Genomic DNA, 26,054 nt, shown 5'->3' with positions numbered 1-26,054 from the left:
GCTGTCATCAAAGTTTATTGCTATTGAGGCGCTAGGCTGATTTTTTTAAAATTTTATATTAATTTGGTACATCTTTCTAAATGTTTTAATGTATTACAAACCCCGTTTCCATATGAGTTGGGAAATTGTGTTAGATGTAAATATAAACGGAATACAATGATTTGCAAATCCTTTTCAACCCATTTTCAATTGAATGCACTACAAAGATAAGATATTTGATGTTCAAACTCAAACTCCAAAAACAATTCGAAATGTGGACTCGTCAGACCACAGAACACTTTTCCACTTTGTATCAGTCCATCTTCGATGAGTTCAGGCCCAGCGAAGCCGTCGGCGTTTCTGGGTGTTGTTGATAAACGGTTTTCGCCTTGCATAGGAGAGTTTTAACTTGCACTTACAGATGTAGCGACCAACTGTAGTTACTGACAGTGGGTTTCTGAAGTGTTCCTGAGCCCATGTGGTGATATCCTTTACACACCGATGTCGCTTGTTGATGCAGTACAGCCTGAGGGATTGAAGGTCACGGGCTTAGCTGCTTACGTGCAGTGATTTCTCTAGATTCTCTGAAACCTTTGATGATATTACGGACTGTAGATGGTGAAATCCCTAAATTCCTTGCAATAGCTGGTTGAGAAAGGTTTTTCTTAAACTGTTCAACAATTTGCTCACGCATTTGTTGACAAAGTGGTGACCCTCGCCCCATCCTTGTTTGTGAATGACTGAGCATTTCATGGAATCTACTTTTATACCCAATCATGGCACCCACCTGTTCCCAATTTGCCTGTTCACCTGTGGGATGTTCTAAATAAGTGTTTGATGAGCATTCCTCAACTTTATCAGTATTTATTGCCACCTTTCCCAACTTCTTTGTCACGTGTTGCTGGCATCAAATTCTAAAGTTAATGATTATTTGTAAAAAAAAAAAAAAAGTTTATCAGTTTGAACATCAAATATGTTGTCTTTGTAGCATATTCAACTGAATATGGGTTGAAAATGATTTGCAAATCATTGTATTCCGCGTTTATATTTACATCTAACACAATTTCCCAACTCATATGGAAACAGGGTTTTTATTACTACAAGGGATGCACAACATATTTTTATTTAAGAAGCTATTGCTGCTAATAACATCATGCTTCTCAAGACCGATGCTAATAAATTATTTAACCTCTAAAGTCTTAGTGGCCACATGCGTGGACAGCACCTTTTAGCTCTTATTTCCAAAATTGTGTACACTACTGAATTGAGATCTTATGCCGACATATGGACACTTATACTGCTATCTGGTGGTGCCAGAAGAGAATAGCATACAATGGAATTTAGAAAAAAAAGTGTAAAAATAAAAATTTGCATGTCACTACACATGAAGTACACGCTTGTGTACTAATGGACTAAATACATCGTATTAAAAGATTATTTTTAGTTTTTATTCTAATTAGGGTCCAATAAGCCCAAATAGCAAAGAGAAATAAAAAAAGCATGTAAACAAAAAGCTTGGGCCTTAAGAGGTTAAATCTATTATTTTTTGTGTACACCTTTCTTTGCGTCAGGCTACCAAAACACCGAAGTAGCGATGCTGCCATTTTAGGTGGCCGATAAGGTTTGATGTGTTAATGCGTGTTGTTTTTTTTCTCTCCTTACGAAATATTTGCAGAATATTGGACCAAAAATAGGACGCAAAAATGCCTTCCTCTGAAACATTAAAGAAGTCCCACATGATTGACACCATGTTTGTTTACAGCAGGGGTTTCAAACTAGCTGCCCAAAAGCAGGCCCATATTTTGTGGCCCTGTTCTTAATGTTATAATTTAGTGTAATTGCAGCCCACGAACTCTGGGCTGCAAGCTATACAGGTATATTGCAATCTTTAATCCGACTTCAAAGAACACCAACTATAATAAAGGTGCAACACAACAATTACAGCACGACAAAAACATTAGGCAACACAAAAATCAACTTCCTTTAAAAAAAACAACAAAAAAACATAACATTTTACATTTATAATGACTTGAGGCCTACAATAGCTGGTGGTGGAAGTAGTTAACAAATTTAGTCACGTGGTTAAAATGTGAATCATTTGTGCGGCCCAGACGCCCCTAAGTAAATTGAGTTCGAGACATCTGGTTTACAGTGAATTCTGTGGAAATTTTAGCCAGGCTATTTACAGATACGACACAAAAAAGGAGAACTTCTTAAGAGCACAGTCACGTAATCTTGCATCATTTTTTTAAAACATTTTTTATTGTAGTTATTTTTATCGTATTTATCAATGTCAGGCATGTGAATGCCCTTTGATATAAAAAGAGGAGGGCCTGAGGCGTATCTGTCCTATATTTATCGTGCACCCCTTATTATTATTATTATTATTATTATTATTATTATGAGTATTTGAATGGTTTCTGTGAATGACTCGAACACACGTGGGAAAATCCGCTAGCAGACGAGTACAAACATGCACATATACTGACCTTCTTCATCTTGGGATTGAGGTTTGTGTAGCTATACGTGATAATGAGCAGGATTGCTTCATTGGCGATCTCTTCATCAGGGGTTTCCATGGCGATGCGCCAGATAAAATCCATCCCCGCCAGGTCAAGGCGCTCCACACACTGTAATGATACCGTTTACCACATTAAGGATGGATTTCGGAAACGTCCCGTGGAGGAACTAAGGATGTTAAAGACGGACCAGCTGAGTTCCTTGGCGTTTCAGTCGATGATCGCACAGATTGACGTTCTCAAAGAAGGTCTTGAACAGGTTGAAACCTTGAGGGACGGGCATTAGCAACGTTAGCAGGTGAATCCAAAACTCAATTATCAAGTAGTTAGCGTCTAACCGTTCATAGTGATTTCATAAGGCTCCAGTTTCAGGATCTTCTCCTTGAAGAGCTGCTGCTGGACGTCACTCTCCAGGTCATGCTGGCCTTTGGTGAACCACTCGAAACACATCTGTAAAAAAATAAATGAATAAATACAAATTACACAAAATGCAAGAAGGCAATGTGTGGTCGTAGATGACCACAATGTAGCCCACTGGATTTTCTCAACGTTAGACTACAGTTTCTTCAGCCCGTTCATAATATGACAAATACATTGGTAAATTCGTCAAAACTGAATGTACAGATTCTGCTTTATGCCAATTCTTAGGATCAAAACTAGGCATGGTCCGATCAGGGTTTTATGCTGGTGATTCCGATACCAATCATCCATGAGTGAGATCGACCGATACCAAAACTGATCACATGTATTAACAGTCAATTTTTCAACGTATCTATGATGACTGATGATTGTCAGTTTAACAAAATCAAAATTAAATTTTTTTTACATATTACATACTATTGTTTGAGCAAAACAAAGTCAACTCAATAGTATACAATAAATAACAAAATCAAAAACTACCTAGAACTCATTTGAATCATTTTATTTTAATTTCCTAATTAAATTAATAGCTGCTTACTTTCTGCTGTAACGCAGTGCAATTTCAACTTCTTAAACTTCACTAAGCACTGATTTATTGGTGTTGTTTTAACCTCTTAAGGCCCAAGCTGTTTGTTTACATGCTTTTTTTATTTCTCTCTGCTATTTGGGCTGATTGGACCCTAATTAGAATAAAAACTAAGAATCATCTTTTGATATGATGTACTTAGTCCATAAGTATACAAACGTGTACTTCATGTTTAGTGACATGCTAATTCATATTTTTACACTTTTTTTCCCCCCAAATTTCATGTATGTTATATTCTTCTGACACCCCCAGATGGCAGTATAAGTGTCCACATAAGCGGCCATAAGACCCCAATTCAGTAGTGTACACAATTTTGGAAATAAGAGCTAAAAGGTGATGTCCACGCATGTGGCCACTAAGCCTTTAGGTTTTAATTAAGCTAGCTTTGCAGTTAGCTTAGCAATTAGCTTCCTCCTGTGTATAATGTTTAGACCCGTCCTCCAATACTAACAATACTGGATAATAATGACACTTGAGATACTAAGAAATGCAGTTCATTTGCCATAATAGAGGTGATTAATATTAGCTTAGGGGAGCGGCTCCACACTGTGTATGGAGAAACATAATTAGCTTCAAGCCGCTTGTCAGCTGTGGGACTAAAAATAAATCTAATGTCAGCCAGGGGGGATCTGCGGAAATAGCGATCACATACTTTTTCACGAAAATCGGTCAATACTGATTGGTGGCCGATCAATGTGCACATCCTTAATCAAAACTACAAACCCCAAAACCAGTGAAGTTGTCACGTTGTGTAAACGGTAAATAAAAACAGAATACAATTATTTGCAAATCCTTTTCAACTTATATTCAATTGAGTAGACTGCAAAGATAAGATACTTAACGTTCGAACTGGAAAACTTAATTTTTTTGCAAATATTAGCTCATTTGGAATGTGATGCCTGCAACATGTTTCAAAAAAGATGGCACAAGTGTCAAAAAGTCTGAGAAAGTTAAAGAATGCTCGTCAAACACTTATTAGGAACATCCCACAAGTGAACAGGCTAATTGGGAACAGGTGGGTGCCATGATTGGGTCTAAAAGCAGCATCCATGATATGCTCAGTCATTCACAAACAAGGATGGGGCGAGGGTCACCACTTTGTGACAAATGTGTGAGCAAATTGTCGAACCGTTTAAAAACAACATTTCTCAACGAGCTATTGCAAGGTATTTAGGGATTTCGCCATCTAAGTTCTGTAATATCATCAAAAGGTTCAGAGAATCTGGAGAAATCACTGCACGTAACATTGAATGCCCGTGACTTTGGATCCCTCAAGCGGTACTGCATCAAAAAGCGACATCAGTGTGTAAAGGATATCACCGCATGGGCTACGGAACACTTAGAAAACCACTGTCAGTAACTACAGTTCATCGCTACATCTGTAAGTGCAAGTTAAAACTCTACTATGCAAAGCGAAAGCCATGTATCAACAACACCCAGAAACGCTGTCGGCTTCCCTCGACCCGAGCTCATCTAAAATGGACTGATGTGTTGCTGCCATTAAATTCTAAGTTATTGCTTATTTGCAAAAAAAAAATAAGTTTCTCAGTTCGAACATTAAATATCTTGTCATTGCAGTCTATTCAATTGAGTATAAGTTGAAAAGGATTTGCAAATTATTGTATTCGGTTTTTATTTACGAATTACACAACGTGCCAACTTCACTAGTTTTGCGTTTTGTATTATAAACAACCGGAATGTGAAGATGTTTCTTGAAAAGTTCACACCATGAGAGACACTCACAAACAGTGCAACAGGTTTGCATTCATACGCATAGCTCTCTGCTTACCTCACGGTCCAGTTCACAAACATCCGGGCCAGAGACCAGGCACTCCCATAGCTCCTTGGCCCTGTTCCAGACCAGGTAGAGGTTGGCCTCCTGGAGGAAGAAGGCCAGGAAGCGCAGGTGGCTGTCCAGATACTGATCATAGATTCAGAAGCATATGAGACGGTTGCATTAACAGTAGATAAAGCAGGACAATAGTTCAAACTGAACGATGACAAAAGCATGGCCGAACCTCCTGGTAGGTGTATCGCCCGTCCACCATGGTGGATCCTGACAGACAACAGCTTCCCGCTGCCGTCACTGCCAGTCGATGGCAGCACACAAGGGATCCCGTGATGAGCTTGACAATCTCAAAGTTCTTCTTCAGGTCCTGGATAATGCTCTGATGTAAAACAAAGAGTGGTTTTAAAACACAAAGTGTGTGTATCCAAGTTATTCTGTCCGAAGCTGCGGCCATCTGGGTGCTGCTCCGTAAACCATCATACCGCGAGGGATTAGAAGCGGCGAAGGAGTGGAGTGGAGTGCGGGGGTAAGTGTGTAGTAGTCCATGAGTGTGTGTTTTGTCTATATGCTTAGAGACCACTCAACACAACACAATTAAAAGGACCTCATCTATATGATTGGAGTGCCCTGCTACTTTAAACGATCTACTGAGGGAAAAAAAAAACCCATCCTTGTCAGAGATCCTCTATTAGACAGGAGTGCACGGTTCTTTGCCAGGACTAGGGTTGTCCCGATACTAATATTTTGCTCCGATACTAATATTTTGCTACCGGTACTAAAATGTATTTCGATACCACAACAAAATGTCATTATTGGCTTTATTTTTAACAGAAAATCTTATGATACATTAAACATATGTTGCTTACTGCAATTAAAAGAATAATTGTGTCATTAAATAAGATAATGAACATACAAGTCAACTTGTCTTTTAGTAGTAAGTAACCAAACAAAAGCTTGTCATTTGTCTGCTGACGTATGCAGTACAGTATTGTGTCATTTATTCCATTATTTTGTCAAAATATGATGGATTATTAATCCACTTGTTTATTTACTGTTAATATCTGCTTACTTGGTTTTAACATGTTCTATCTACACTAGAGATGATAAATGCTTTAAAATGTAATGTTGGAAATTATCGGTATCGGTTCGGAAATTATCGGTATTGGTTTCAAAAAGTAAAATGTATGACTTTTTAAAACGCCGCTGTACGTAGTGGTACACCGACATAGGGAGAAGTACAGAGCGCCAATAAACCTTAGGGGCACTGCCTTTGCGTGCCGGCCCAGTCACATAATATCTACACCTTGTCACACACACAAGTGAATGCAAGGCATACTTGGTCAACAGCCATACAGGTCACACTGAGGGTGGCTGTATAAACAACTTTAACACTGTTACAAATATGCGCCACACTGTGAACCCACACCAAACAAGAATGACAAACACATTTCGGGAGAACATTCGCACCGTAACACAACATAAACACATTTCGGGAGAACATCCGCACCGTAACACAACATAAACACAACCCCTTGCAGCACTAACTCTTCCGGGACGCTACAATATACACCCCCCGCTACCCCCTACCCCCCGCCTCAACCCTGCCCACCTCAACCTCCTCATGCTCTCTCAGGGAGAGCATGTCCCAAATTCCAAGCTGCGGTTTTGAGGCATGTTAAAAAAAAATTATGCACTTTGTGATTTCAATAATAAATATGGCAGTGCCATGTTGGCATTTTTTTTCCATAACTTGAATTGATTTATTTTGTAAAACCTTGTTACATTGTTAAATGCATCCAGCGGGGCATCACAACAAAATTAGGCATAAAAATGTGTTAATTTCACGACTGTATATATCGGTATCGGTTGATATCGGAATCTGTAATTAAGAGTTGGACAATATCGGATATCGGCAAAAAAGCCATTATCGGACATCTCTAATATACACTTCTGTTAAAATGTAATAATCGCTTACTCTTTTGTTTGATATTTTACATAAGCTTTTGGTGATACTAAAAATGTTGCTATCAATCCAATACCAAGTAGTTAAAGGATCATACATTGGCCAAAATTAAAGTTATCCTGTGTCCAGGGACGTATTTCATGAGTTTATAAATAATAAAAAAAAGACAAAAGATTTTGTGATAGTAAAAAATATTGACGTAATCATTGTAGTATCGATTAGATACGGCTCTTGTACTTGGTATCATGATTCATTAGTCGATGTCTGTGTAAACCCACCTATGGCATTTGTTTACATTCAGGAGCGCCCACTTGCTGTTAAAGGTTAGTTAGCTATTGTATCATCCTATGGTTTGTAGGGAAGCATGTTTAGCTATTCCTCGTCCTGCAGGGATGATACTTGTAAAGGTACATTATTTGTCGACATGGCGGCGAGGATTAATGGACATTAACCGCTAGCTAGCTAACAAGAGCAAGAGCTAAGCACCTCTAGCAGAGGCGGCGCTACAGCGTTTATAGCATCAACTTCATTGTTCGTTTTTTAACCCAAAATGCGTCTGTGGAGGGAGGCGTGGCCTGCGGGTCTGCCGCGGAACAGGGTGTGCAAGGACCGGCCTCGAAGACAGCGACAGGTGAGTAGATGGCCCAAGTGGGCCTTGTTATCTAATCACCTGTCGCCTTTATTAGCAGCAGCCGGAACGAGACACGTTGTTGGAGTTGGAGTGGGAGCCAAAAAAAGAGAGACACGGACTCTGAAAAAAGACATTTTGCTGGAAAACAAAAGCCGAGCAATCTTTATGAAAATAAAACAGTGTTGTACCCTGAAATCCGGGCTCTCGTGGCAGTGTGTGGTGGTCCGAGGGACCCACTAGAGGGCAACCTCTACAGCGTCCATTCTCCTTTTTCTATCTCCACTCTGTTTTTGCTTGTAAGTGCTCCGTGCGTGTGCATTGCCTAACATGCGTGTCTGCTCGTTTAACCGGCAAGGTCACAACGTGACGACGGCGCGCTGTCATGTCCGAAAGACAAAAATACCAGTATTTTTTTTTTTAGAAGCAATATAGTACCATTTTCAATTCATTAGTACTGCGGTACTTTATTAGTACCAGTACAACCTTAGTAAGGACTGAGTGGAAAAAAAGCATTTAGTCAAAGATCCCCTCTATACTTAGTTCAGTTCCAGTTTATTTGGAACATGCATAGGACACAATGTAATGCATCACATATTTCCAGTTGTTTCATTACAGCATGTCCGAAAAGGAGTAGGAAGAAGCTCAGCTTATTTAATCCTACCAATTTTTATACAATAGCAATTGTATCCCATGTCCTTGTTCTCTGTAACAGAACAGTGAATAAATAATAAATACATAATATACCATAGTTAGTAAACAAATATTAAATACATAAACAATCTTTATCTAAAAAAAAACAAAAAAAACAAAAAGGGTTCAAAATGTTCATCATAATTATTGTTCTGTGTACTTTGTGAACACTTGTAGTTTGAACAGTCTCTTAAAATGAATCATATCGGTGCTTTGTTTAATTTCTTTGCTTAATCCATTCCATAATTTAATTCCACATACGGATATGCTAAAGGTTTTAAGTGTTGTACGGGCATACAAATGTTAGTGCTTGCTAAAACCTCCAGTAAGATGTTTTAGCATACACTCCTGTGGAAAAGATGCAAGTTGTGTACTATTAATTGTGCTATTATTTGCACAATGTACAACAGTAAAATGTACTATTCTTTTTTTTGTGTGTGTGTTACCTTGTCTTGCTTCTGGTAGGTCTGCTTGATGAAGGAGCGGGTGATCTCGTGCAGCTGACGGAGAGCGGGTACCACCCACACCGCCTGGGGACTGCTCTGCTGGGAAGCCTATTGTTTACATGCACACACAAACACACACATTGGATGATTAAACCAGGACAGCTGCCAAATAGTAAGCAAAAGAGCACTAACTACAAAAACACAAGACCGTGATGGCGTCGAGCGACAGCATATTGTTACGATTATGCTTGGGTCGCCATCACAGAGGTTGCATTTGTGTAGTGAGGCAGGTGTGAGGAAGACAATAGTAGCCAGGGATGCAAACGTGTCAAATATATGCAAAAATTAAATAAATAAAAAATACTAAATTTGCTGTGTGCAATCATGGCTTTGATGGGCTTCCTCTTTGCAAACGTGCGAGCGCTCCCACCAAAAAAAGCTCCCCACTCATCCAGCAGGTAGGTGAGTATCTCATCCAAATCAGAAATCAACACCGCCAATAACCAAGATTAACATACACCCGGTGGACTCCGCCCATGTTCCAATCAAGGGTGAAATTATCAACCCGTGACCAGTGAAAGCAGCCCCCACCCTCCTCTGCGATTGAAGCGGAAACAGAAGAAAGTCGATGGGATTGTGAGGGGGAGAAAAAAAAGAGTCATCGTCGCTTACTTTGGCCACAGACATAGATTTCCTCTTTCCCCAAGAGCCAGTGAGAAATGAACTTTGAGTGTCGCTGCCTTTTGCGTCCTCCTGAGTCTGGACAGCACACAATTTATTCGAGGCGGGGCTCACACACCAAAATCATCACATCAAAGCAGGAAGAGCGCAGTTGACGGTTAATCGAAGCTCCCCACCCCTCTGTGGTACAATGGAACATCTAAAGTTGGACCACTTGGAGTTCAAACAACATTTTCCAGAAACGCACACCTTGTCGGTCAAATAAATCATGACGTTGAGATTTGTGTGACGTTAGCAAACCTTGTCAGATTTCAGCTCAGAGAGAATTTTGTTTTTGTGTAATTTGATGAAAGGGCATTGAGGAAATAGCCATGGAACCAGCCAATGATTTTCCTGATGCCTTGGCTGACGAGTACAATAGGAACAATACAATCCCTTAAATATCGCAAGGATTTTTTAATTGCAACATTACCGGCAAACAGCCACTAGATGACACTATTGCTGCGCTTCTTGTCAAATAGTAGTAGTTTTACCTGATTTTTGTTTTCATTTTATGACGGTTAAAATGTTGAAATGTGACCTAAAAAGTTTATTATTTACTTTATTTTATCATTACTTCACTTTGCGGCGTTTCCAATGTTTTTAAATTCAAACAACTTAGGTCAACTCGCATCAGGGAATTATTTTGTCCAACTTTGGAGGTTTCACTGTAATACAACAGCAAACTAATATGTTGCACAAAGATTTAAAGATTTCACTTGTCAGTGTATTCCTACAACATTTTGGTGGCACTTAAAAAGACAAGACAAAACAAAACGAGACAAACCAACAGCTTAAAACTGTACAATACAACACAAACAGTACACAATACAATATTTTAGATTAACAATAGATCAAATAAAACTAGGCAAAAAGTATAAAGTAAAAGTAAATGCAGATAAAAGCTGTCGCCGATGTGTAATCAACAGACAGCATCATATCATTAACATTGTTTTATGGTCCATAATCTCGACTTTGATGCATGGATACCCATCCATTTCCTGCCGCTTGTCCCTCTCGGGGACACCCTGGACAAGTCACCACCTCAATGCAGGACCAACACATACAGACAGACGACATTCACACGCCAAATATACAGTACAGGCCAAAAGTTTGGACACACCTTCTCATTCATTTCTATTTACATTGTAGATTGTCACTGAAGGTATCAAAACTATGAATGAACACATGTAGAGTTATGTACTTACCGGTAATAAAAAAAGGTGAAATAACTGAAAAAATTGTTCTATTATATCCATCCATTTTCATCCGCTTATCCGAGGTTGGGTCGCGGGGGCAGCAGCCTAAGCGGGGAAGCACAGACTTCCCTCTCCCAAGCCACTTTGCCCAGCACCTCCCGTGTGAATCCCGAGGCGTTCCTAGGCCAGCTGGGAGACATAGTCTTCCAAACGTGTCCTGGGTCTTCCCCGTGGCCTCCTGCTGGTCGGACGTGCCCTAACCACCTCCCGAGGGAGGCATTCAAGAGACATCCTGACCAGATGCTCGAACCAACCTCATCCGGCTCCTCTCGATGTAGTGGACGGCGTGGCGAAGTTGGTAGAGTGAGGAGGGTTGCTGGTTACTGGGGTTCAATCCCCACCTTCTACCATCCTAGTCACGTCCGTTGTGTCTTTTGGCAAGACACTTCACCCCTTGCTCCTGATGGCTGCTGTTTAGCGCCTTGCATGGCAGCTCCCGCCATCAGTGTGTGAATGTGTGTGTGAATGGATGAATGTGGAAATAGTGTCAAAGCGCTTTGAGTACCTTGAAGGTAGAAAAGCGCTATACAAGTATAACCCACCTATATTTATTTAATTTAGTTTGTTCAAAATAGCCACCTTTTGCTATGATTACTTTTTTGCACACTCTTGGCATTCTCTCGATGAGCTTCAAGAGGTAGTCACCTGAAATGGTTTTCACTTCGCAGGTGTGCTTGAAGCTCATCCAGAGAATGCCAGGAGTGTTCAAAGCAGTAATCAGAGCAATGGATGGCTATATTGAAAAAAACAGATTATAAAACTGTGGAGGGGGGCGTGGTCTGCGGGCCTGCCGCAGAGCGGGGTGTGTAAGGACCGGCCTCGAAGCACAGCTGGCAGGTGATTGGATTACCCAGCTGGGGATGATCATCCAATCACCTGCCATGCTTATTAGCAGCAGCCGGGCCGAGACACAGTAGGTGGAGTTGGAGTTGGAGTTTGAGCCAGACAACCCACACATACGCCCGAGACCACGGCGCAAGAGGGCGAGCAGCCGAAAGACTGAAAGGTTGCTGAAAAGAGTGCTGACCTGGCGGGTGTGCGCACAATAAAAATATTATTGCACCTGACTACCGGGTCTGTCGCGATCAGGGGAACCCACAAGAGGGCAACCTCTACAACAGGGGTGCTCATTACGTCGATCGCAAGCTACCGGTCGATCTCGGAGGGTGTGTCAGTCGATCACCAGCCAGGCATTAAAAAAATAGTCCTAAAAATGAGCGATCATAAATCTTCACTATGACGTCACTTTCGTCACTTGATTGACATTCACGGCACCCGAGGGTCTTCTGAGATGACGCTGGCTGCTGCCAGCTCATTAAAATTACCGACTGGAAGGCGAGAAACACTTTATTTCAACAGACTCTGGCGCCGTACCTGTTGTCAAAACTCCAAAGACCGACTCTACAGTTGCGCTAACAAAACAAGAGTCTCAGAAAGCTGGCGTGCACAAGCTAGCAAGCTACGGAGTTTGCCGACAATGTATTTCTTGTAAAGTGTATACAAAGGAGTATGGAAGCTGGACAAATAAGATGCCAAAAACCAACCACTTTCATGTGGTATTGGACAGAAAGGAGGACTTTTTTCTCCTCCATTCGAAAATGCGGACGTTTTTAGCACCACTGTCTGATTCCTATCAATGCAAGTCATCAGAATCAGGTAATACACCAACTTATATTCTTGTCTTCATGAAAGAAAGGAATTTATACGTGTTAAACATGCCTGTATTATCTTTAAACACCTTAACTTGTTAACAATATTAACTATATGTGTTAAACATGCTTGCATTATCTTTAAACACCTTTAACTTATTAACAATATTAACTATATGTGTTAAACATGCTTGTATTATCATTAAACACCTTTAACTTGTTAACAATATTAACTATATGTGTTAAACATGCTTGTATTATCTTTAAACACCTTTAACCTATTAATAATAACTATATGTATTAAACATGCTTGTATTATCATTAAACACCTTTAACTTGTTAACAATATTAACTATATGTGTTAAACATGCTTGTATTATCTTTAAACACCTTTAACCTATTAATAATAACTATATGTATTAAACATGCTTGTATTATCATTAAACACCTTTAACTTGTTAACAATATTAACTATATGTGTTAAACATGCTTGTATTATCTTTAAACACCTTTAACTTGTTAACAATATGAACTATATGTATTAAACATACTTGTATTATCATTAAACACCTTTAATTTATTAACAATATTAACTATATGTATGAAACATTCTTGTATTATCATTAAACACCTTTAATTTATTAACAATATTAACTATGTGTTAAACATGATTGCATTATCATTAAACACCTTTAATTTATTAACAATATTAACTATATGTATTAAACATACTTGTATTATCATTAAACACCTTTAATTTATTAACAATATTAACTATATGTATGAAACATTCTTGTATTATCATTAAACACCTTTAATTTATTAACAATATTAACTATGTGTTAAACATGATTGCATTATCATTAAACACCTTTAATTTATTAACAATATTAACTATATGTGTTAAACATGCTTGCATTATCATTAAACACCTTTAATTTATTAACAATATTAACTATATGTGTTAAACATGCTTGCATTATCATTAAACAATTTTAACTTATTAACAAAAACATATATTTCATAAATAAGTAAATATAAATGATATATATGAATGAGGTAGATCCCCACGACTTGATCAATTGAAAAGTAGCTCGCCTGCAGAAAAAGTGTGAGCACCCCTGCTCTACAAAAACATGTTTTTTTGTTAAGTACATAACTCCACATGTGTTCATTCAGTGACAATCCACAATGTAAATAGTCATGAAACTAAAGAAAGCGCATTGAATGAGTTAAAGGTGTGTCCAAACTTTTGGCCTGCATTGTATATTGAAGACTACTATTGGAATTGTTAGCATTTTTGGGTTGCAAAAAAACCCCCATCAGTATCACTGGCCTGAGCCTTTTACACATCACACCGCGAACGAACTCCACATGCAGTTAGCAAAGACACGCTAGCATTACGTGAAGGTGGTCGCGAGCAGGTGAAGAAATGCAATGTTAGCTTTAAACCCATTGAACCCGTTGAACTTTGAGCTGCCTCATCCAGTTTACATCCATCAAAGAATAGCAATAAATGTGTCTACTTGAGCAGCAAAACAAACAACACGCGCCACCCCACCCACCTTCTTGATGTCCTCGATACATTTAATGATGTAGTTGCGCTTCACAGTCTCCTTGACGGCGTAGGCGTCGCTCAGGATCCCCAGGTGCTCCTCCAGGGCCTGCTGAACTAGACTGGTGGGCAGGGAGGGGAGGTGCGCCAGCTCCCACAGAACCTCCAGGACCTGAACACACGACGAGCAAGTTTACACGCGGAATTTAAGGCCGTCACATAAAACCCAGTAGCTTGACCGCTGTCGAACGTGACGTCACGTGCGACGTCACGTGCGACGCCACCATATTGCGCAAGACCAGACTGTACATCACCTGTCCTCGGTACAGCAGGCAGTCAAGAAATACAGTGGTACCTCGGTTTTCCAAATAATCCAAAGGGTCCTTTAAAACCCAAATGTATAAAATCCAAAACTATTTTTCCTAGTAAAGCTAATTAATTAATTCAGGCACCCAAATACAAACCCTGTTTCCATATGAGTTGGGAAATTGTGTTAGATGTAAATGTAAACGGAATACAATGATTTGCAAATCATTTTCAACCCATATTCAGTTGAATGCACTACAAAGACAAGATATTTGATGTTCAAACTCAAACTTTTTTTTTTTTTCAAATAATATTTAACTTAGTAAAGTAGCTGGGAAAGGGCATGTTCACCACTGTGTTACATGGCCTTTCCTTTTAACAACACTCAGTAAACGTTTGGGAACTGAGGAGACACATTTTTGAAGCTTCTCAGGTGGAATTCTTTCCCATTCTTGCTTGATGTACAGCTTAAGTTGTTCAACAGTCCGGGGGTCTCCGTTGTGGTGTTTTAGGCTTCATAACATTTTCAAAGGGAGACAGGTCTGGACTACAGGCAGGCCAGTCTAGTACCCGCACTCTTTTACTATGAAGCCACGTTGATGTAACACGTGGCTTGGCATTGTCTTGCTGAAATAAGCAGGGGCGTCCATGGTAACGTTGCTTGGATGGCAACATATGTTGCTCCAAAACCTGGATGTACCTTTCAGCATTAATGGCACCTTCACAGATGTGTAAGTTTCACATGTCTTGGGCACTAAAACACCCCCATACCATCACAGATGCTGGCTTTTCAACTTTGCGCCTATAAAAATTCGGATGGTTCTTTTCCTCTTTGGTCCGGAGGACACGACATCCACAGTTTCCAAAAACAATTTGAAATTTGGACTCGTCAGACCACAGAACACTTTTCCACTTTGTATCAGTCCATCTTAGATGAGTTCAGGCCCAGCGAAGCAGACGGCGTTTCTGGGTGTTGTTGATAAACGGTTTTCGCCTTGCATAGGAGAGTTTTAACTTGCACTTACAGATGTAGCGACCAACTGTAGTTACTGAAAGTGGGTTTCTGAAGTGTCCCTGAGCCCAAGTGGTGATATTCTTTACACACTGATGTCGCTTGTTGATGCAGTACAGCCTGAGGGATCGAAGGTCACAGGCTTAGATGCTTACGTGCAGTGATTTCTCCAGATTCTCTGAACCCTTTGATGATATTACGGACCGTAGATGGTGAAATCCCTAAATTCCTTGCAATAGCTGGTTGAGAAAGGTTTTTCTTAAACTGTTCAACAATTTGCTCACGCATTTGTTGACAAAGTGGTGACCCTCGCCCCATCCTTGTTTGTGAATGACTGAGCATTTCATGGAATCTACTTTTATACCCAATCATGGCACCCACCTGTTCCCAATTTGCCTGTTCACCTGTAAGATGTTCCAAATAAGTGTTTGATGAGCATTCCTCAACTTTATCAGTATTTATCGCCACCTTTCCCAACTTCTTTGTCACGTGTTGCTGGCATCAAATTCTAAAGTTAATGATTATTTGCAAAAAAAAAAAATGTTTATCAGTTTGAACATCAAATATGTTGTCTTTGTAGCATATTCAACTGAATATGAGTTGAAAATGATTTGCAAATCTTTGTATTCCGTTTATATTTACATCTAACACAATTTCCCAACTCATATGGAAACGGGGTTTGTATATATAAAACAAAACACTTTTTATAGAGAATCATTTGTATGAACATTTAGTATTGAAGACTCTTGACATGCGTAGCAGTGTGTTGCATTCAGGAAACATGGATTCTCAGGCTACCTTTGCCTTTATATGGAATTTTACTGTTTGCTACTGTATGCTTTGGGTTAATTTGCTGCCATATTTATAAAAAAAACAAATTAAAAAAAACAGACTGAATCACCAATGTGTGTTTAATTGCACTAAAACCGAGAACGTGTAAGAAAACTTTGACATATTTTTTGTAAGAATATTTCGCTCAAATCCGAATCATACTTTTGTATGAAAAAAGACCTGAGTAGACCCGCTCATCGGCAGTGCGCCTTTTAATCCGGCACACCCTATGGTCCGAAAAATACGGATTTTTTTTACATTTTGTTCCTGTTAATGATACACAGTATCTCAAATAACTAAAGTATCAAAAGAATCAATATTTTGATATTAGAGCAAAAATATCAGGTATCGGCGGTATCGATCCGCACATCCCAACTCTTCTTCGGGCAAAGAGGTTCCAATACGATGAATTTTGTCTGCTTCCATGACGAAAAGACCGATGTCCAACTCACCTTGCCCGTGGTGGCCTCGGAGCGAGCCTCCCTTCCGATCCTCCCGATGAGACTGAGCAGCTTCTGCCTGACGCGGTCACTCTCCACCTCCCAGCTCTGGATGACAGTCACACACGTTTTTTTAAAAGAAGAACAATGCTTTTAGCGGCAATGTTTCGCCCACCTTCTGAATGAGCACAAACAGGTGGGTGAGCTGATCGAAACTGAACTTGACGGCGGCTGCGGCGATGATGGTGTGGATGTTTTCGATCACGGTTGACGACTGGCCTGCCTGGAATACCCAAACATATACGAATTAAGGGTCAGACATTTGTTCACTTTGGAGTGGAGTGAAACGGGAGTTGGGGCGAACCTGTATCCTCCAGATTTTGGAGAGTTCGTCCAGGGAGAGTTTACTTCCCAGCAGCTCAATGATGCCCTTAATTCTCTCACAGTACTGAGCCTGGTCAATGTTACCTGGAAAATATTCATTATAAACCTTTATACACCTTCTCATTAGTCAAAGTGTTTCCGACTAGATATAGAGGGAATACACATGCACTACATTCGACACACATTTAATCCGATTCAGTACATTAAACAAGGGCTATATCATAACATTCTGCCTTTACAAAGATAATACTGCCAAATTATGTACTGATGCTTTATTAAGGACAGTGCAGAACTGCACTTTGTCATTTTAAGGTCTAATGATTTAACCCTCTTAAGTAGTTAAAGGTCAGTGGTTTAACAGCACACATTTGTTTTACCGTTATCTACATTTTCCACATTTACTAAATTTATGGAATAACATTTTTTACGACCCGAATAAAATTAAAGGGTTTTTATGGCGACTGACCCCGTCTTGCACACACATATGTGCAGGAAGCGCATGCACACAAAAGCAGTCCAACAATTAGCAGTCCTGTTGTTGTTATGATAGAATATACATTCAATGATAGCTAACTAGAGATGTCCGATAATGGCTTTTTTGCCGATATCCGATATTCCGATATTGTCCAACTCTTAATTACCAATTCCGATACCAACCGATACCGATATATACAGTGGTGGAATTAACACATTATTATGCCTAATTTTGTTGTGATGCCCCGCTGGATGCATTAAACAATGTAACAAGGTTTTCCAAAATAAAACAACTCCAGTTACGGAAAAAAATGCCAACATGGCACTGCCATATTTATTATTGAAGTCACAAAGTGCATTATTTTTTTGAACATGCCTCAAAACAGCAGCTTGGAATTTGGGACATGCTCTCCCTGAGAGAGCATGAGGAGGTTGAGGTGGACGAGGTTTCAGGGGGTAGCGGGGGGCGTATATTGTAGCGTCCCGGAAGAGTTAGTTCTGCAAGGGGTTCTGGGTATTTGTTCTGTTGTGTTACGGTGCGGATGTTCTCCCGAAATGTGTTTGTCATTCTTGTTTGGTGTGGGTTCACAGTGTGACGCATATTTGTAACAGTGCTAAAGTTGTTTATACGGCCACCCTCAGTGTGACCTGTATGGCTGTTGACCAAGTATGCGTTTGCATTCAATTGTGTGTGAGAAAAGCCGTAGATATTATGTGATTGGGCCGGCACGCAAAGGCAGTGCCTTTAAGGTTTATTGGCGCTCTGTACTTCTCCCTACGTCCGTGTACACAGCGGCGTTTTAAAAAGTCATACATTTTGCTTTTTGACACCAATACCGATAATTTTGAAACCAATACCGATAATTTCCGATATTACATTTTAAAACATTTATTGGCCGATAATATCGGTAGTCCAATATTATCGGACATCCCTATAGCTAACGCTAACTATCCAAATCGTTATTATTAGCCAATAACACCCAAAGCTAATGTGCGCGCACGTGTTACCTATGTTCGTAGTTACGTCAATACGTCCTGGGAGGGATGCTTAAAAATACATAAAGCTAGCTAGCCGTAGGCATCTGTGTAAATGTTGCAAACTGCCCATTTAATAAGGTCGTACAAATATTTTACACTTTTAATATTTAATTACATATATATTTAATAATATAAAAAATGTTATATCTGTATGCAAAATAATCATGGAATGGTTAAAATATTCAACATGAAATTGGCAATACATCTTGTAGGGATGTAACACTTACCGGTTATTAATGATAAACGGTGGTAAAACTCCCAAAAGTTCGTATTACTGTGTCCAATTATATTCATCAAGTAACTGTGATTGATAACCATAATTCAATGCACTTACAAGCTGGTAAATATTGCTCATTTAGAATAAAGCTCGTGCAAAAATAGCTAACTCGCAGCTTCTAGTTAGCTATTGTTAGCTGGCGACTAGCGCATGAGAGTGCACTCATTGCTAGCTAACTTAAAGGCTAACAAGAATCTAAGCGACTTTCCCCGAGCGCGGCTACCGCTGCTGCTCACTGCTCCCCCCACCTCCCAGGGGGTGGAACAAGGGGATGGGTCAAACACAGACAGAAATTTCAGCACACCTAGTGTGTGCGTGTGTGTGACTATCAGTGGTACTTAATGCGTTTCCCCATTACAAACGTCATACCACAATCTAAACTTGTATAAACACATTGCTAGCGACTAAGCTATTCAATTGTGCAGATTTAACCTACAGGCTGTGCGCTCTTAAGACAGAATGGTAATTATGAAGAAATAATTTGGGTGACTATTAATTGATTTACTTACATTTTTTTAATGAGGCTTGCTTAAAATATTTCAGTGTGTGTATAAGTACTTTTTGAGCACACTCAACAATATAACAATGATAACCATGATCATTTTGGTCACAATAACGATAATATTACATTTTCAAATTGTTAAATCCCTAACATATTGTAAATCTTTGCAATACAATAAGTATTATAAATGATCTCAGAAGATGCATGTTATGATGTGGAGCCTATACATATATATGTACATATTATAACACAATGGATATTTAATTAATAATTAATATAATTGGATATTAAGAGTCTTGTTTACTTCCATGACGACCTCCTTAAAGTTTTGTAATCAATCAGAAATATCAAGCAGCTAAAATGCACCAAACATGGATAAGTGTGAAGTGTTTTGCATTTTAACATCATGCTTTGTAATGGATTTAAATGGGTGAAATGTTGATATTTTATATAAAATCCAAAAAGGCAGGTTGTGTCATGTGTGACCATGTCTGTGCACATTTTGGGTTGTTTGGATACATTTGTTTTTTTGCACCATGACTAGGGAAGGTTGTTTGCATTGGGTCATATAAAGTAATGCTTAGCATAGGGTATTAGAAAATGATAAATTGGTTATACTTGTATAGTGTTTGTCTACTTTCAAGGTACCGTATTTTTCGGACTATAAGTTGCAGTTTTTTTCCATAGTTTGGCCGGGGGTGCGACTTATACTCAGGAGCGACTTATGTGTGAAATTATTAACACATTACCGTAAAATATCAAATAATATTATTTATCTCATTCACGTAAGAGACTAGACGTATAAGATTTCATGGGATTTAGCGATTAGAAGTGACAGATTGTTTGGTAAACGTATAGCATGTTCTATATGTTATAGTTATTTGAATGACTCTTACCATAATATGTTACGTTAACATACCAGTTGGTTATTTATGCCTCATATAACGTACACTTATTCAGCCTGTCGTTCACTATTCTTTATTTATTTTAAATTGCCTTTCAAATGTCTATTCTTGGTGTTGGCATTTATCAAATAAATGTCCCCAAAAAATGCGACTTATACTCCAGTGCGACTCATATGTGTTTTTTTCCTTCTTTATTATGCATTTTCGGCCGGTGCGACTTATACTCCGGAGCGACTTATACTACGAAAAATACGGTACTCAAAGCGCTTTGACACCATTTCCACATTCACCCATTCACACACTGATGGTGAGAGCTGCCATACAAGGCCCTAAACACAACCCATAAGGAGCACAGGTGACGTGTCTTGCTCAAGGACACAACGGACGTGACCAGGAACCCTATGTTTGCTGGCACAGCCACTCTACCAATCGAGCCACGACGTCCCCATTATAAATGGCAGCATCAAATGCAGTATTTTAAAATGAATGCAATCTCCCTGCGAGCAAGATTCCTTATATAACCCTAGACGTTTCGCGGGCCAAATTGAAGACGTTGGTGGGCCGTAGTTTGGACACCCCTGATATAAATCAATGGATGTTTTATTCTTGTACTTCTTACCCTCCAGTGCTATTGACAGAACAGAGTTCTCCACAAGCCAATCAAGCAGTTTATCTGTGTCTATAGCGTTTTTTACAGTCTTTGCCACCGTGCTCTCCTCTATCAACTTTGTCACCTGCAAGACAAAACACAGGGTCAAAAACTGGGAAAGGTCACCAAAAGTGGGGAGACATGTGCGAGTCTGGGGGCTGGCCTCTTTGAGGGAGTTCATCTTGGTGGAGAAATGGGGGGTTTTAAGCATGCGCAGCAGCGTGTCCAGCCGCAGGTCGTCCACCACCGCGACCATGTCCCTCTGGAACTTCATGCACAGCAGCTTGATGGCCGACAGGAGGTCTGGAATGCTCACCAGCCGCTACGGTTTAAAAAACAAAATGACAGAATACAGTATAGGGGTAAAAAAACAACTAAAAAGGGCCACGGGAGGTGATCTACAAATTGAAAACAGACCATTGTGTGCGGCCTCGCCTCTACAATATCAATAGCGAGAATCACACTAAAGGTGCAAAACACACAAAACCTTACCTTGTCTTTAAGGTCCTTTTCCTCCAGGTTCTGTACATATGTGATCATCTTATGGATAACTGGATCAAGCATAGGCTAGAACAAAGAGAACAATGCAGTGCTTTGTATCTTTGTGGGAGGAGAACATGCACATAGCAATAGAAAATAAATAGTGTCTGTATATACAACCCCCCCTCAACAAAATTAGGCATAATAATGTGTTAATTCCACGACTGTATATATCGGTTGATATCGGAATCGGTAATTAAGAGTTGGACAATATCGGAATATCGGATATCGGCAAAAAAGCCATTATCGGACATCTCTAATTATCACTCCACTTCAACTTAAAGACGGCATACGTTCATTCTCAAACAGTGGTACGTGGGCTTCATATAGTGCAGGTTGTGTCAAAGTCAAGGCCCGCGGGCCAAATCCGGCCTCGGGATGATATTTGATTAGTATTAAAACTGGCCCGCAGGCCACAGCCGCCTGCAGCTGTTTTGCACGCACCAATACTCCATCAGTGTTGGCGTTAGGAATTTTCAAAATGGGCCCATCAAGTCATAAAAATGGGGTCCCACAGTACATTTGTGGGGTCCCACTTTTTTGTAACCGTTTTGAAAACAAATTATAAATGTTAAAGTTAAAGTACCAATGATTGTCACACACACACTAGGTGTGGTGAAATTTGTCCTCTGCATTTGACCCATCGCCCTTGATCACCCCCTGGGAGGTGAGGGGAGCAGTGGGCAGCAGCGGTGCCGCGCCCGGGAATCATTTTTGGTGATTTAACCCCCAATTCCAACCCTTGATGCTGAGTGCCAAGCAGGGAGGCAATGGGTCCCACTTTTTATAGTCTTTGGTATGACTCGGCCGGGGTTTGAACTCACAACCTACCAATCTCAGAGCGAACACTCTAACCACTAGGCCACTGAGTAGGTGTATGCACTATCCTGTTATATCTCTCATTCTATATTGTTTTGGAAAAAGATTGTCATAAACGTTACTTTTAATTCATAAAAAACAAAAACAAAAAAAAACAAAAAAATTTATGCATATGTACATTTATTCAGTTATAAATATTCATTCATTTTCTTCTTTCCTTCCTGGATCTAAACTTTACGGCTGCCCGGTATTTTTTTCTATACTTTTATTGTAATATTTTCAGAATGTGTTTGTTCTATTTTTGGCCAAAGTAAGACAAAAAAAGCCTATCTGAAATTGTCTTTATTGTTTTGTTTTAATGCCATGATTTCAATAGTCCGGCCCGCGTGTGTACAGATTTTCCTCACTGCTGCCCCTGAGCTAAAATTTGTTTGATACCCCTGATCTAGTGGTACTAGGGATGTCCCGATCCGATATTTGGATCGGATCGGCCGCCGATATTTGCAAAAAAATGCGTATCGGCAAGGCATGGGAAAATGCCGATCCAGATCCAGTTTAAAAAAAACTCCGGTCCGTGTTTTCCAACGCACCGATTTAAATAATACATTCCACTTTTCTGCTGCTCCCTAATTTCCGTTCCGCATTTTCCAGCACACCTTCAACACATCCACAGGTCTGTGGATTCTCACGCAGTTGCTTTTAGCTGCTGGCATTACACTACAGGCTCTTCTCACTCTTTCCTGTGTCTCCCTCTTACAGACAGCGAGCGCACCTTCTTACACACGCCACATACTGTCACGTCATACGTCACATACGTATACGTCCTCTCCCAGCAGAGAGCGAGGTAGCAGCATGGCTAACGTTAGCTGTGATGCTAGCGCAGCCGCTAAGGTGCGCGCCTGCTCAAGCGTCCTCTGCGCACGGCAAATCTATGCCACGCACAAAATCAAATAAAAAAATAAGCGCATAACAATTTTCGACACACGGACACGACAGAGAAAACAGTTTTCGTCATCATTGTTCAAATATCGTAACGTCTGTCGAGACGCTTATCTCCATTCGGTGCCACACGCCCACACCATCAAAATGCCGAGGCAACATTTCCACATCAACACCGTATGAAAATAATAGTGATTTTTTTTAGTTGTGATTTCCCTCTCTGCATGAAAGTTTAAAAGTAGCATATATTAATGCAGTATGAAGAAGAATGTTTTAATGTAGACACATAGAATCATCATACTGCTGTGATTATATGCATCAAGTGTTCATTCAAGGCTAAGGCAAAATATCGAGATATATATTGTGTATCGCAATATGGCCTTAAAATATCGCAATATTAAAAGAAAGCCATATCGCCCAGCCCTAGTTCAATGATGCCATTTCTGTTTGTCATGTATAATTTTGTCTATTTTGTGTTTCTCCTTGAATAAACAGGTCAGTTTCTTGTTACCAACCATTGTGTATTATTCAAACTCCCCTAATTCAGCTGGCTAGTTGTTATCAAGAGTACTAAAACCCTTTTCAACATGATTCTGACAACTAAGTAGGCTAAATAACTTTAAACTTTAATACATGCTCGGATAGGCCAGTATCGGTATCGGTCAGTATCGGTATTGGATCGGAAGTGCAAAAACATGGATCGGGACATCCCTAAGTGGTACACCAAAAAAAATCACTCGATTATAGTACAATGTTTTATTTTCCCATATTCAAAGACAGTGTTATTGTTCAAACTGTGTGTAATGTTACAGTAGCCAAAAATACTAAATATACTTTTTAAATAAAACCACTGCCACATTTTAATGAATACTTAGGCCTACTACTATGTTAATGTTGGTCTTTATGCTGGTACTTGGAGAGCCAAGTGTTTTCTGAGGTGGTACTTGGTGAAAAAAGTTTGAGAGCCACTTTTCTAGACAGTTAATAATAATGGTGTTAGTCATACCTACCATTGTTATTTGAGTTAACTACTAAATAATAAAAGTATATATGATTTGCGCTATTGGTATCGGCTATTATAAAAGGCTACAATAATTGTGTCGAAAGTGAAAAAGTAAAAATTACACATTTACTTTCTTTCGTCGTATGTTTTTGCCTTCATTTTAATGTCAGGAACAAGACAGAGCTGTCTATGAGTGCTTTGAGATGCAGAACGTCACCAACTCTACACCGTTCATAGACATTTCCATTACAATGTGTTTATGTGTGAAGACAAACAGGTAGCGTCAAATCTCAGTGTGGTAGCTTTCCACACAAAAACAAACATGTGGGAAACACTGCGGTGCAAACAACAGTGTGACAGGTTTCACGGCCCAGTGGCATGCAAACCACTCATCATACTTCCGATGCAGCTACGGCCATCTTGTGTGGAAATAAACACATTTAGACATTGCCTAAAGTAGGGGTGTCAAACTAGTCTTCACTGAGGGCCACATCGCAGTTATGGCTGCCCTCAGAGGGCCACTTGTAACAGAGAGTAATAAATGAATATATAAATGTATAATGATTCGCCTTGTGATATTATTATACAATTGCACATATAGTTTTTTTACGTTCTCTGTAGACAGGCAGCTCAGGCGCCATCATTTTGCCGTAGAATTTACAGTGGGTTTTTTTTTTACAGCAAATTTCTATAAATGTAAAAATGGTACCACTGTGTTTCTAACTTTAAAATTCTGGCGACTGAGAGGCCATTTTTTCATATATACGTTTGCTGTTGTTTCATGGTGAATAACAATTCACAATTCAAACCTAAGTTCATACCAATTTAACTAACATTACATTAACAACATTATTATTACAGATTCATTGATGAGTACTTTCCCTTTCTAAACTCATACACATTTAATTAAATGATTCAATCAAGTGTAATATTTCTTACATTATTAGATAATATTCGAGTATAATATATAAGCAATTGCATGCAGTACAAGTAAGTTTTCAGTCAAAACAAAAAGAAGGAAAACATTTAGTAAAAAAAAAACATAAATTGATGTGGCGGGCCAGATATGGCCACCGGGCCTTGAGTTTGACACATGTGGCCTAAAGTAACAGCTATTGACTAAATTAGGGGTGCTCACACTTTTTCTGCAGGCGAGCTACTTTCCCATTGATCAAGTTGTGGGGATCTACCTCATTCATATATATAATTTATATTTACTTATTTATGAAATATATGTTTTTGTTAATAAATTAAAGGTGTTTAATGATAATGCAAGCATGTTTAACACATATAGTTAATATTGTTAATAAATGAAAGATGTTTAATGATAATACAAGTATGTTTAATACATATAGTTAATATTGTTAACAAGTTAAAGGTGTTTAAAGAAATGCAAGCATGTTTAACACATATAGTTAATATTGTTAATAAGTTAAAGGTGTTTAAAGATAATACAAGCATGTTTAACACATATAGTTAATATTGTTAACAACTTAAAAGGTGGTTAAAGATAATACAAGCATGTTTAACACATATAGATTCCTTTCTTTCATGAAGACAAGAATATAAGTTGGTGTATTACCTGATTCTGATGACTTTTGCATTGATTGGAATCAGACAGTGGTGCTGATAACGTCCAAATTTTCGAATGGAGGAGAAAAAAAGTCCTCTTTTCTGTCCAATACCACATGAAAGTGGTTAGTTTTTGGCATCTTATTTGTCCAGCTTC

At 39.3% G+C, this 26,054-nt stretch overlaps 1 protein-coding gene across 2 annotated transcripts in view; it reads right to left on the bottom strand.

Moving 5' to 3' along the window:
• The window catches only part of usp24 (ubiquitin specific peptidase 24), a 126,754-nt gene that overhangs the window by 51,229 nt on the left and 49,471 nt on the right, over positions 1–26,054 (bottom strand). Inside the window, exons 9-22 of one of the 2 annotated variants that reach the window (XM_061978188.2) lie at positions 21,517–21,591; positions 21,188–21,346; positions 20,995–21,109; positions 17,160–17,263; positions 16,971–17,078; positions 16,808–16,903; positions 14,217–14,378; positions 9,696–9,782; positions 9,024–9,131; positions 5,523–5,672; positions 5,294–5,425; positions 2,837–2,948; positions 2,689–2,765; positions 2,469–2,609 (exon numbers count right to left, since the gene is read on the bottom strand). In XM_061978188.2, coding sequence (XP_061834172.1) covers positions 2,469–2,609; positions 2,689–2,765; positions 2,837–2,948; positions 5,294–5,425; positions 5,523–5,672; positions 9,024–9,131; positions 9,696–9,782; positions 14,217–14,378; positions 16,808–16,903; positions 16,971–17,078; positions 17,160–17,263; positions 20,995–21,109; positions 21,188–21,346; positions 21,517–21,591 — 1,626 coding nt within the window. The remainder of the gene's footprint in view (positions 1–2,468; positions 2,610–2,688; positions 2,766–2,836; positions 2,949–5,293; positions 5,426–5,522; positions 5,673–9,023; positions 9,132–9,695; positions 9,783–14,216; positions 14,379–16,807; positions 16,904–16,970; positions 17,079–17,159; positions 17,264–20,994; positions 21,110–21,187; positions 21,347–21,516; positions 21,592–26,054) is intronic. The other variant, XM_061978189.2, reaches the window with a different exon arrangement.

This window comes from Nerophis lumbriciformis, linkage group LG18, assembly GCF_033978685.3.
Source record: "Nerophis lumbriciformis linkage group LG18, RoL_Nlum_v2.1, whole genome shotgun sequence".
Classification (NCBI taxonomy): domain Eukaryota; kingdom Metazoa; phylum Chordata; class Actinopteri; order Syngnathiformes; family Syngnathidae; genus Nerophis; species Nerophis lumbriciformis.
Note: the sequence above shows the minus strand (reverse complement) of the source record. Positions and strands in the feature narration are given on the sequence as shown.